Genomic DNA, 12,999 nt, shown 5'->3' with positions numbered 1-12,999 from the left:
GGGAGGGGGAAGAAATGGGGAGCTGATATCAGGGGCTCAAGTGGGAAGAGAATGCTTTGAAAATGATGATGGCGCCGTATGTGCAAATGTGCTTGACAATTGGAGGAATGTATGGATTGTGATAAGACATGTAAGAGCCCCCAATAAAAGTATTTAAAAAAAACTGTAATGGGAGCGATGATTCCCAGAGGTTACAGGAAGCAAAGGGGAGAAGGGGGAACTGGTGGCAACGATGACTGTATAACCCCACTGGAGGGGAACAAAAACGGAATTGTAGGTGAACGGATACATTAGATGGTGTAAGCTACCGCGATAAATAAGTAAATGATACATAATGTAATAATAGGGGTTCCTGGTGGGGAGGGGAGGAAGGGGGTAAAGGGAAGCTGATTTTTAAAGAGTTCAAGAAGAAAGAAAATGTTTTGAAAATGATGGTGGCAGCAATTATACAATTATACTTGATGTACTTGAATTATAAATTGTTATAATATCTGTAAGAGCTCCCAATAAAAAGATTTAGGGGAAAAAACTATCATTTTTGGATTTATTGATTGTTTTGCTCATGTACTCGTATACTGAACTGCATTTGCGTGATTTCCCCCTCAGCTCCTTGTTGGATCTGAGGACTTTGATATCAGAGTTTTTAAAGAAGATGAGATTGTGGCAGAAATGACAGAAACAGAGGTAAGACGCGCCACCTCAGGATGTTGCTAGCTGTGGGCAGGTGGGTGCACCCTCCAGTGTCAGCGCTGGGCCGTTTTCTCACCGGCAGGCAGTTTCAGGATAAAATTCCCGCGAACGTGGCCCGGCAGAGGCGCCCGACTGCGGCTCCGGCCCAGGCTGGTCCCGGTGAGGCGGAGCTCTGACCAAGGCTTCTCACCAGTCTTTGTCCCATTGCTGATACCGCTGACCTCCCCAAGGCTCTTCCTGCTCTCCTGCTGGGTCCAGTAGTCCATTGCAGTGGCCACATGAAACACAGACCCTACGCACGCTGATGGGGCTTCTTAGAGAAGTAGCAGGTTCCCCTCCGGGGTCAGGAAAGACTCAGTGTACAGATGTTCAGTCAGGGCAGACTTTCCTTGGCCTCTGGTCCTCGGCCCTCTGGCCCAGCCTCTGCTCTGCTTGGGCACGTGTCACAGTGGTCTTTGTTCCACCGGAAAGTACTACCGCCCCTTCAGAAGCCTCAGCCTGAAGGCCCACGGCGTTCTTGCTCAGGGGACTGGGAGGCCCCCATGCCCTTCTCTGCCGGTCTCCTTGTTGTGTTGCCGCACTACTGACCATCTCTCCTGGTCTCTGGTGCTATAGTCCATCCCCTGGGTCCAGGAACCTCGGGTCCAAGGGGCATGTCCCCTTCCTAGCTCTTCTTGGTGCTAGTCAGGACTCCTCTTCCCACCTCTGGGATGGCTCCTTTTAAGCCTCCCATTATGGCAAAACTGATGGCTTGCTTTGTTGCAGTTGTATACACTTTGTTTGCATAGCCTCACCTTCACCAAGGTTCCATGTGCCTTATTTGCATTATTAGCAAACTGCCCAATCCCCTCTGTCTTCCACAAGCACCTTATTGGCATAGCCCCACCCATTCATTTAGTGGAAGTTACTTGATGGTGGCCAGAAAGGCCATATAAAAGAGATGCCTCAGTGGATATAGTGGGGACCCAAAACCCACCTGTGGAATAACGGGACAGTCCCGCACAGAAGGGCCACAGCAAAGGGATGATAAATCCAGGGTGCTGTTATGGTACTAATGAACCACATAACTATCCTCTAGTTCTCGAATATTTCCTCCCCTTACTATTAAGTTTTTTTGTTTTTTTTTTACCTCATTAATCGTGTTAGATTTGAGTATTTTCAGTTGTATATTTAAGACCATTTGGTACACGAAAGTCAAGATAGATAACCCTTCAGAAACAGTAACAGGAGTAATGGTTCCCTGAGGGTACAGGAAGAGAGGGAGTGGGAAGGGGGGGAACGGGAGCTTAAAGCATCGATGGCTGTATAACCCCGCGTGATGGGACGGACGACAGAATGGTATGTGAATGCATCTATTGGATTGTGTAAGATAGGGCAAAAAAAAGACTATAGAAAAATAAAGAATAAAGGTTCCTAAGGGGTCTGGTGGGGGAGGGAGGGGACAAAGGGGAGCTGATATCAAGGGGTTCAAGAAGAAAGAAAAAGGTTTGTAGCTGATTGTTGTAGCAATAGTACAACACTGCTTGATGTGATTGAACTGTGAAATGTTATGATGTCAGTAAGAGCTCCCAATAAAATGAGTAAAAAACAATAATGATAACATAATAAAAGCGACGCCTCAAACTGCAGATACTCCTTACAGAGAAGCACTTTTTAGGATGTGTAGTAAGGTGTTTTTTTGACCCTCAAGACCAATAATGAGAGTAGAGATACCAGGAGGGGCAGGGGAAGGTTGGGGAGAAAGGGGGAATTGATCACAATGATCTACATATAACCCCCTCCCTGGGGGTGAAGGGAGACATCGGACAGTGTAAAGACATGACAAAATAATAATTTATAAATTATCAAGGGTTCATGAGGGAGGGGTAGCGGGGAGGGAGGGGAAAAAGTGAGCTGATACCAGGGGCTCAAGTAGGAAGAAAATGTTTTGAGAATATTAATAGCAACAAATATACAAATGTGCTCGACACAATGGATGTGTATGTGGATTGTGATAAGAGTTATACAAGCCCTCAATAAAATGATTTTTAAAAAGAACAAATTTTTTTAAGACTGATTAAACAGATAAAAATTAGTGTGTATAATTGTACATATAAAGACATTTTCTTTAATGAGTGGATAAGGAGCCCTGGTGGTGTAGGGGTTACATGTTGGACTGCAATCTGCATGGTCGGCGGTTCAAAACCACCAGTAGCTCCTTGGGAGAAAGACTGAGCTTTCTACTCGGAAGCCCACTAGGGGTGTCTGTGAGTCAGCAGACAGTTGGTAAATAGCAATATTATGGCAACGCTTGGTGGTGCACCTAGCATAAGCCAGGCAGTGCTCTAAATGCTTTGCATTAATGTTAATGAACTCATGTAATCTTTTATCGAGCCCAGTTGGGAAGATAGTCTCATTATTACCGGTTTCACAGACGAGGCGTCAGGCTTTAGGTCATTTGCCTGAGGTCACACAGCTGCCATGAAGTGGCACGGCGGGATGTGAGCCTTGGTGCCTCCTCCTCCTCCTCCTCTTCCTCCTCCTGTACATTAAATGGGAGTGACCTACATAAATGAAATTTGACACCTTTTTCCTCTTTGTTCAGATCAAGGTACTTTGTCTTAAAAGTACTTTTATTGGCATATAATTCGCGTATCACACAATTGAATAGTTCAGTCATATTAAGATGAGTTGTGCAATCATCACCACAGTCAGTTTCAAACAGTTCTTCGTTCTTGTAGTCACTGTTGGTAGCTCCTCTTTTCCCACAACCTCCCCTGCCATGCCCCTAGGCAATTATTAACTAAGCTACTGTTAATTAAGATACTTATTAATTAATTATAAATTAGTTATTTACCTATCCTGGATTTCTTTTTTCTTTTTTTCTTTAACCTTAATTTCAGCAGTTTTTAAAAAAATCATTTTATTAGTATCCTGGATTTCATATGCAGGAAAAACACAAGATAAAAACAAGAAACAAAACAAAACCTCCAACGAAAGTGACAAAATAAAACAAAAACCTCAAGGAGAAAGTAGAAGATGTTCAAAACCTGAACAAATTTAAAATGTGTCGAAGGGGAGATCAAATGAGCAGGTGCTACACTTTTTAATGTAACCAGATCTCCCACAGTTGCCTTTGCAATGTTCTCTGTCTGATGGCGAGGCTGTTCACCCCCCTGGCCTGTGGTCAGAGGGAACTCACCGGAGGCTTCATCCGCGTGGGGATATCGGGCTTCCACTGTCATCCATCGCCTTCTGCGAACCAAGCGTTCAAATTTAAGCTCTAATACCATTCCCTCATCTGGGTGTGGATTTAGTTGATTCCTCACTTAGGCTGCTTGACTAAAGACAAGTATAAGACCCCAGACTTTATTCTACTGATATGTGGGCACCAACTGATTTTTTTCACCACACTTTACTATTGCATTAAGGTACTTCTAATGCAAAAAAAAAAAAAAGCCTAATGCACATTTGTGTAGGCAAACTTAGAAGATAGGTATTTGAGAACTTGCTCTGTGTGTGTGTGTGTGTGTGTGTGTGTGTGTGCGTGCACACACACTCCTACTTGGAGTTCCTCATATAATTGAACCTGAGTTTAAACTCTGCACTTTTTGTTTTTAGGTATTAGCTAATGGTAGTTTTATCTCACGGTAACGTCGACATTTGCGGGGTATTTGTTGATAGTATCCAGGGCAAGATTTCAACAGGGAACAGAATTGGGAGGCTCGGCTGAAGAGGGAGAAGAGGGAGAGGAGAGTGACTTGTGGGTGCTGTCAGTGGATGGAAAAGGCTGGCAGAAGGGAGCCTTCCTGCCCTGGGACGGTGTCTGGTGGGGCTTGGGAGTCGGTGTGAGAGCCACAGAGCCTTGACCCTTCCTTCAGTTGCTTGCCTCTCTAGGAAAGCCAGGCTTCTGTCCCCAGAACATGTACAGAAAGCAGAATTTGCATATTGTTTGCATAGTGCCAAGTGTTGTCAATGATTTTAACTATACTCTTGTTATCTGTAGGGAGGGGGCCTGGAGACACAGCGGGTTAAGCGTTGGAGTGCCAGCCTTAAGGTCGGTGGTTCCAGTCTACCCCCACTCCGTGGGAGACAAGGCTCCAAGGAACGGTTCAGCTCTGGCCTACAGGATCGCTAGAGTCAGAATGGACGCTGTGGCAGTGGGTTTGGGGTTTTTTAGTTATATGATGAGAGTCACCGATTTTTATACAGTTCTTATCGTTGTGAAATGATAGTTATGCATAGGGTAGAGAGGAAAGGGGGAAACAAAAGGTGAAGCCATCAGGTAGTGGATGTGTGTCTGTCCGGGGCCTTCGGTTTCATGTGGATATGCTCAGGGGTGTGCTTCTGCTAGACTCTTCAAGGAGGTTACGGCCTCCAGCCCCTCAAAGAGCTCGGTGACTCAGAGCTCTGCAGGCCTGTGTCCTGTGTGTTCGTGTCGTTCCACCTGCGGTCAGTCTTCTTCCATTAGCAGGAGCTGATTTCAGTTCTGTTGGCTTTCTTGTTACGGTTCATATTGAGTGAGAAGGCCCCGTCTTTGAGACATCTGTCCCCAGAGGCACATGTGATGGATGGAGTTGGGCATGGGCGGTGACTGTTGATCCGGTAGCACAGTTGGTTAAGCTGCTCAGCTCCCACCCGAAGGCTGAAAGTTTGAGTTCACCCAGAGGTACCTCGGAAGAAAGGCCGGGCTGTCTAGCTACAGCTGACAAGCTGTCGCCTTGAAAGCTTGGACACACGTGGGATCATCATGAGCTGGGCTGATCCTGTAGTTAGTTCACAGAGGAAAGAAAGAAGCTGCAGGCAATCCCGATTTACGATGAGATTCCGTTCCTACCACTCCACTATACTTGAGTTCTGAGGCAAGTCAAATACCATTTTTTCTCTTCTTAGTGATAAATCCCATCTTTATTTGTCTCTTGGGGTTGGAAACATTCCAACATACAGATATGTTTTAACACATACATTGAAAATACACACTTATTTTGTCTATGTGATTCATTGTATTCAAATATGTCCTGAAGTGGAGGCTTCCCATAATGGGCTATTGAAAGACCAATCGCCTTAGGAATCGGATAACAGTGCAAAATTTATATAATTGTTCCTTTTCAAGACTGTTTCCTCTTCTTGTAACAGTTTCACTAGCACTCCATCCACATGTCACACAATTCAGTAATTCAATCACATTAACAATTGTACACTTATCACGACAGTTCTAGAACATTTCTTCCTTGTACTCATTGTTATTTTTTTTTCTAATGGTGGCAAAATATGTACACAGCAAAACATTGTCCAACTCAGTACCATTGATCTTCTCTCCATGTTTTACAACCGTTATTGCCGTTCTTGTCCAAATGCTTCCACCACCATGAGCATCGACTCCGTGCCCCTAAGCAACAACTCTTCCCCTTCACCGTGGTAACCTTCGGTCAAGGCAGGTCTTTTTTACTGGTTTTCTTGATACAGTATGTACTTATCATGCAGTTCCATGGGTACATTGCTTTTAAAAAGAGTTGTTTATACATCATCACTATCAGTTCGAATGCTCCCTTCCCTCTCCCACATTCATTGTTTGCCCCCAAACCATCTCAACCTCCCCTCTCCCACCCCCTCCACATCCCCATTAACCATGGCCTTAGTTATTGTCCCCGTGCGTCCACTCCTGTGCTTCGCCCACCGGGACACCCAGCAGAAGCAAAAATAAAACAAAACAGCAAATCCTCTCAGTTTGGAGTTGCTCCTGGCTGAAATGTCATTTCCCAGATCAGCAAAATCAGAATTCACTCGACAGTGGACTCCTGTCCTGTGAAGAATTGCCATGAGAGGCCTTGAGCTAAAACTTCAAGAATTCTACCCACCTTTGTATCCAGAGTTAAACAAAGTGGGTGGTTTTGTAGAAAAGCTGTAGGTATAAAGGAAATTGCATAACTATTCTCTATACGATTTATTCCTGAATACTTCTTGCATTCGATGGAAAATTAGAAAGTATATCTGCAGGATCAGAGACATTGTTGGACTTTCATTTTTAACATGAAAGAGTAATTTTGTTCAGTATCGAACATTTTATCCTTGTTACAGTGTTAAAATGAGCCCTGGTGGCAAAATGGGTTAAGGTTTGGCCCGCTTACCACAAGGTTGTCAGTTCAAACCCACTAGCTGCTCTGTGGGAGAAGGATGAGGCTGTCTGCTTTCATAAAGATTGACAGTCTTGACAACCTCTTAAGAAGCATTTCTGCTTTGTCCTGTAAGGTCCCTCTGAGTCAGAATCGAACTGACTCCTTTGCACTAAGTTTTGAAAAAAAAATTTTTTAAGATTTTGAAATTCCATGAGCAGGCCTATAAGTATTCTCTACGTATGTGTATTCTGTCTTTTGCTACAAGGAGCCCCGGGGGTTTAGTCTGCAATCCAGCTCGTCCGTGGGAGAAGATGAGGTTTTCTTCTCCCACACGCAGAGGGAGTCTGGGACCCGCAGGGGCAGCTCTTCCCTGCCCTGCAGAGTCCCTGTGAGTCAGGCGGCTCCAGGACAGTGACCTTGGTCTCTTGTTGCATACGTCTACAGTGGGGCCTCACTTCTCAGAGGACAATATTTTCTTCTGAATAAGTCCTCACGTCCAGCAAGCAGTACATTTATGTGACAGAAAATAGAAGATGTCTAGTTTGGCGTTATCACAAGTGCTAGTTTTGAAAATCAGGTCGTCGGCCATTGTGGGAGCGGGAGGCACCATGGAAACCTTCAGGGTTGTGTGGATCGTGTCTTGTACATGTTTATTTTTGCGCTTCAACAGGAATCTCTTTCTTGTTCCCTACATTTTACTGATTGCCATGTTTGCAGAAACTTGCCACTTGATCTTCATCTCAAACCCCAGACCTTCTGAGTTTATTTAGCCTTGACTTCCCAGCCCTGACGTGGATGACGTGGATCAGCACGAAGAGGAGTGTGTTTTCCACGAGTGGGTGGAGATGCACTTGAGTCTCATTCTAACACACGTGGAGTGGCTTTAGCAAGCTGTCCTCTGCATTAAATTGCGCCTGCGTGGCAAGATGCTGTATTTTCCCCTCTTCTCTTTGCAGATCATCACCTCCCTCTGCCCCATGCACGGCAGTCGCTTTGGCTATGCCCTTTCCAACGGCACAGTGGGAGTTTACGACAGAATGGCCCGGTACTGGAGAATCAAAGTTAGTATGATTCTGCCTGTGGCGTTCAGAGATCTCATGCTTGCTGCGTGTGCTCATTATTGGAATTCTTTTTCAGTCCAAGAATCATGCCGTGAGCATTCATGCTTTTGACCTGAATTCCGACGGAGTGCCTGAGCTGATAACTGGTTGGTCGAATGGGAAGGTATGTGTAAGTAGCAGAGAAGAGGTAGAATTCAAATGCTGACTGCCCAATCGGTATGAAGGAGCCCTGATGGCACAGTGGTTACACACTGGGCTGTCACCCACAAGGTCAGCGGTTCGAAATTACCAGCTGCTCAGAAGGAGAATGATGAGGTTTCTATCTGTAGTCTCAGAAACCCGCCGGGGCAGCTCAGCCCTGTCCTTGTGGGTCGGAACTGACTCGATGGCAGCAAGTTTGTTTTGAAATGTGTGTGTCGTATGATTCTTAACAGTAACGTGAAGATACGTGCATCGTGAGCCGCGGGTGCAACTGCACCGTCTTCCCCATTACTTCTTTCTGCTTTCCCTGCAAGCTCTTCAAAATAAATGGGTATCTTCATTGTCAGATGAGGCCTGATTACAGAAACACATCCAGGAAGATTCCTTCAGCATTTTTTTTCTTTGAAGGAAGGAAAATCCATTTAATTGGGTTGATTCTAATTGTAGGCCAGTGAAAATAACAAGAATAATAAGGATAATGATGAGAGAATTTACTAGCTGAAAAATTAACTCTTTGAGTCACTCTTTTCTACTACATCTTCAAAAGCCGACTAGATCAGAATTAGTAGGATGATGTTGTTAGCACAACTGTTTTCCTAGGTAGAACTCTAAAATAAAACATTATTTATTTATAACGTTAAGTCAGAATCTCCTATGGTCCCTTGTCTTGTTAGAAGGAGTCACCAGCAGAGGTGGACAGATAGCACTGGCCCAGGTTTCTGTTCTGTTAATCTGGATTGCCTGGAGGGCAATGTTATCAAGCACATTTGTGCATTTGTTGCCATCATCATCCGTTAGAAAACATTTTCTTTCGACTTGAGCCCTAGATATCAGCTCCTCTTTTTTCCCTCCCTCCCTCCCTCCCTCCCTCACCATCCGTCTTCTGTACGTTCAGCCAGTGCCTCGTAGCTCCCTTTGGAACAGAGAAGATGATGGTTGAGTCCAGAATTGTAAATCTACTGGCCTGGTAACACATTGAGAATGTTTTCTAAGCCTGACTGCCATTAGAGTTGATTCTGACTCATTATTCCGTACAGGACAGAGTCGAACTGGGTTTCCACGACTGTAAATCTGTACAGGAGCAGCAGCCTCATCTTTCTCACCAGGAGGGGCTTGTAGGTTTGAACCGCAACCTTTCATTAGCAGCCCAGCGCTTAACTCATTATGCCCCTAGGCTTCCTTCCCTAGGCTGAGAACAATGAAACAAGTTGAGAATGTTTTTGAAGAGTTACCTCTGTATATGATTCTGGCCCTAGATGGTTAAATGTTTCCTAAAGCCTTTCTTTTACATGAGGGGTACCCCCCCCCCAAACTGGAATTTTTTTCAAATCTATGTATTTAAATTTTTTTATAAAACAACCTTATCACCTACAAAGTACTCTCCATTACACTTAATACATTTGTCAAATCTGCGATTCCATTTTCTCTTTTTTTTAAAAATTCCATTCATTCTGTGAAACGTTTTTCAAACTCATCTGTTTGGATGACTGACAGCACCTCCCTCGCTTTTTTCTTCTCTTCTACTTTGTCAAATCACTGTCCTTTCATGTCCCTTTTCATTCGTGGAAACAAAAAGGAGTCTCAGGGAGCAAGGTCAGGTGAGCAAGGTAGGTGGGGCAAGAGAGGCCTGCTGTTTTTTTTTGCCAAAAACTGGCGTACTGAGATGGCTGCGTGAGCAGGTGCATTGTCGTGGTGGCAAAACCAGTCCTCCAGTCTGCCACAAATCAGACCTTTTTGTAGCACACTGTTCTGCAATCTTTTCAGAACCTCTAATTCTAAAGCTTGATTAGCAGTCAGACCTGGTGGACCGACTCCAAATGCACGACGAGTCGGCACTTTTGACCGTTGGGGGAGTTGAAGGACGTCCAGAACGAGGTTAGTCATCAATCAACATTTCACCTTTTTTGAAATGAGAAAACCGCTTGTACACTTCCCCCCATAGCAGTGTCCTTGTAAGCTGTGTTCAACATCACAATAGTTTCTGTGACATTTTCCCCCACCAGGAAACCAAATTTCACAGCTGCACACTGCTCTCTTACATCAGCCGTCACAAAACACGAGGTTCAAGTGAAACTGCTTGTACGAAAAAATCCACTGTGACCAGAGAGAACCTTCCCAGGATACACCACTGGGCGCACTGACTCATAGCGAGCTGCTGGATGCTCACCTAGCAGGAAAAATGTACACTACGTTTGATCCAGTACAATTCCATTGTTGTTTTCCGGAGGGGAGGGTGGGGTGCCTCCTCGTAGTCTCTGTACGAGGAATAAGAAAATGTTAGCTTTCCCCACAAGGAGACTTCAAAGCTTGTGGCGAAGTGGAATTAGAAGTGAAGGGGCTTTCCCCAGGGGCTTCCTGAAGCCCGGTACTCGTGGAGCGCTGACAGCAGAAATCGCCAAGACAGGAACATCTTCAGGTCTCCTTTGAATGTCGGTGCAAAACATTGGAAGTGACTACTTCTCGAAAATGAATGCCGTCTTAGGGGGTCAGCAACTGGTCCTCCGTGGAGTTGGCGTGCCACCCGCCCACGTGGGGCAAAGCGCCCCTGTGGGCTAAAGCAGGTGAGCAGAGCAGCCACAGACACGTGAGTCTGCGGTTCAGTTGGCACATGCACGGGCCAGGCTGTAGACTTGCATGCTGTCGGCTGTCACTGCCAGGAGCCAAGGTCCCGGTGAGGCAGAGGGGCTCTGACTCGGTGCTCAGGGCGCGTGGCATAGCGGTGTACATCTGCAAGTACATAGTCCACAAAAACAGAGGTGCTGGACCATGTCTAAAAAAAGCGCTAGGAAAACACAGGCCGGCCGAGGCTTTAGCATCTGTGAGTTTCAGACTCACGGAGGTTCTTACTAATAGCATGGACGCTTCAGGGTATTCCAGACATGGGGTGGTGGCAGGACATGGCCGTGGTGACCTTTCTTCTTGGTGTCTGTTTTTCCAGAAGGACGTTTGTGAACAGATAGATAGTGAAAGGACTAGTCCACGTTTCTCCCAGCCAGTCTTTTTTCAGTCACGCAGAATCACTTGCAGTGGTCATCCATCTGTGGTCATCTGTCTCTGATGGGTCAGTTGTTTGTCTGGTGTCTCAGCAAGAAGGGAGCCCTTGCCACTGTGTCGGAATAGTTTCTCAGTGGACGAGAGGCTCTTCACAGGGTCCTTCAGAGAGGCTGTAGGGGGGAGATGGGACTAATTTGATTATTCCCGAGCTTTCTGTATAAATAAAGATGATCCCGCGATACCTTGGTTGTTGAACTCAATCTGATCCCAAGTTGTGTTCGAGCACCGAAAAGTTCAAGCATTGAACGTATTTCCCATGGTAAATAACGGAAACCCAACTCGTTGGTTCTGAGCCCCCAAAGTTACACTTACCAGTGCATTTTCCCAGGACTTGAACACTAAGTTACCAGCTGTAGTTGTGAAAATACCTCCTGAAACATCTAAGCACAATGAACACTGCACTCAATGTCAAGCACAGTGCAGTAAGAGGGAGGTGTTTTGCATGAAAAGCACAAGGGACTGTTTCAGTGCATTGACACGAGCATGGGGTGTCGTCTGAGCGAGGGCAGCATCACCCACTGACCCACGGCTCTTGGCCGGACGGGTCCCTCTCCATCGGATTTCTGTTTCCGTGACCCGGTGACTTTGCCAACACCCGGCAGATCCCGCCCCGGCTTTGCCGGTGGAGGCCTCGCTGTGTCTCCTTACAGGGCAGACGGTGATGTGCGCCTGGACGTTTTCTTTTTCAGGTCGATGCTCGCAGTGACCGCACCGGCGAGGTCATTTTCAAAGACAACTTCTCTTCTGCAGTAGCTGGTGTGGTCCAGGGGGACTACCGGATGGATGGCCACACTCAGCTCATCTGCTGCTCAGTGGATGGAGAAAGTAAATCGGGGTCCAAAATGCCAGGAATTACCACTAAAACGTGTTTGCCCTGGGGCCGTGTAAGAGATTGTTGCACCGGTTGGGGAGATGAGAACGTAGGCTTTGGGTTCCAAAGGCCAGGAAGGGGGCGACGGCCATTTGGGCTGCGCCCGGGCCTGGGGATGATGGTGGCCCTTCCGTGCAGTCCGGGGCTACCTGCCAGGCACAGCGGAGCTCCGGGGGAGCCTCTCGGACACCAGCGTGGAGCAGGACCTCATCCGGGAGCTCAGCCAGCGGAAGCAGAACCTGCTGCTAGAGCTGCGGAACTATGAGGAAAACACCAAGGTGCGCGCTCTGGGGCGGCCTGAGGATGGGCACGCAGGAAAGGGGGAGTGGCCGGTCCGCCCGGTCTCAGGCTCCCATCTGACATGGCTTCAGCCCCACATCTAGGCTTTGAGCTGCAGGCAAGTGTTCAGAGACATGCCCCGCTGGCAGAAACCTAACTGGTCACCAGCAGAGCCTCTGCCTGGGCTGGGGGGCCGTGAGCGGTTCCCACAATGGTAGGTGTCCCAGACTGAATGTGGAAGCATCGTGGTAACGTCTGTAGGTGAAAAGGCGGCCGAAACAATAGTCTATTTTAGGTTTAAAACAAAGCAATGCAAAACTTAACACTACTGAGATTGACTGGAGGATGGGAATGGAGGGTGGACCTGAAGCCCCTCCTGGGTCCCCAAATGCAGGATTGAATTGGAATTTGCTATAATGAGAGGATAATATAACAATAAAAGGAGTAGGAATTAAGAACAAGAGACTGTTTAAAGGAGTGATGATTACAATGGACTGTACGCCACCAGGAGGGGCACAGGTGCCCTTCCACAGGCCCGGTCGGGATTCCTAAGGAGTCCACGAGCAGATGAAGAGGGTGGGGCGCCTTTGTTTGGAAGCACCCAGTGGTGGCGCCGGTGTGGCGCTGGTTTGAGGCCTGTGGCCGCGGCAGACTGGGTGGGTGTTTTGCAGGCGGGATCCAGCAGTCCTCTGAAGGAGGCCCCTGGGCAGCGAGGCATCATCCCCGCCAACACCCGGCTCCACACTGC

The 12,999-nt window shown here is 46.8% G+C and overlaps 1 protein-coding gene across 1 annotated transcript in view; it reads left to right on the top strand.

Moving 5' to 3' along the window:
- Nucleotides 1-12,999, top strand: part of BBS2 (Bardet-Biedl syndrome 2) — a 27,725-nt gene that overhangs the window by 3,154 nt on the left and 11,572 nt on the right. Inside the window, exons 4-9 of the mRNA XM_013005196.2 lie at nucleotides 607-684; nucleotides 7,742-7,846; nucleotides 7,923-8,009; nucleotides 11,791-11,926; nucleotides 12,111-12,250; nucleotides 12,923-12,997. Of these exons, the coding sequence (XP_012860650.1) occupies nucleotides 607-684; nucleotides 7,742-7,846; nucleotides 7,923-8,009; nucleotides 11,791-11,926; nucleotides 12,111-12,250; nucleotides 12,923-12,997 (621 nt within the window). The remainder of the gene's footprint in view (nucleotides 1-606; nucleotides 685-7,741; nucleotides 7,847-7,922; nucleotides 8,010-11,790; nucleotides 11,927-12,110; nucleotides 12,251-12,922; nucleotides 12,998-12,999) is intronic.

Source organism: Echinops telfairi, unplaced genomic scaffold (assembly GCF_000313985.2).
Source record: "Echinops telfairi isolate 266 unplaced genomic scaffold, ASM31398v2 ScPeMD7_2291;HRSCAF=2852, whole genome shotgun sequence".
NCBI lineage: Eukaryota > Metazoa > Chordata > Mammalia > Afrosoricida > Tenrecidae > Echinops > Echinops telfairi.
The sequence above is the reverse complement of the archived record's forward strand: the minus strand, read 5'-3'. Positions and strand labels throughout refer to the sequence as shown.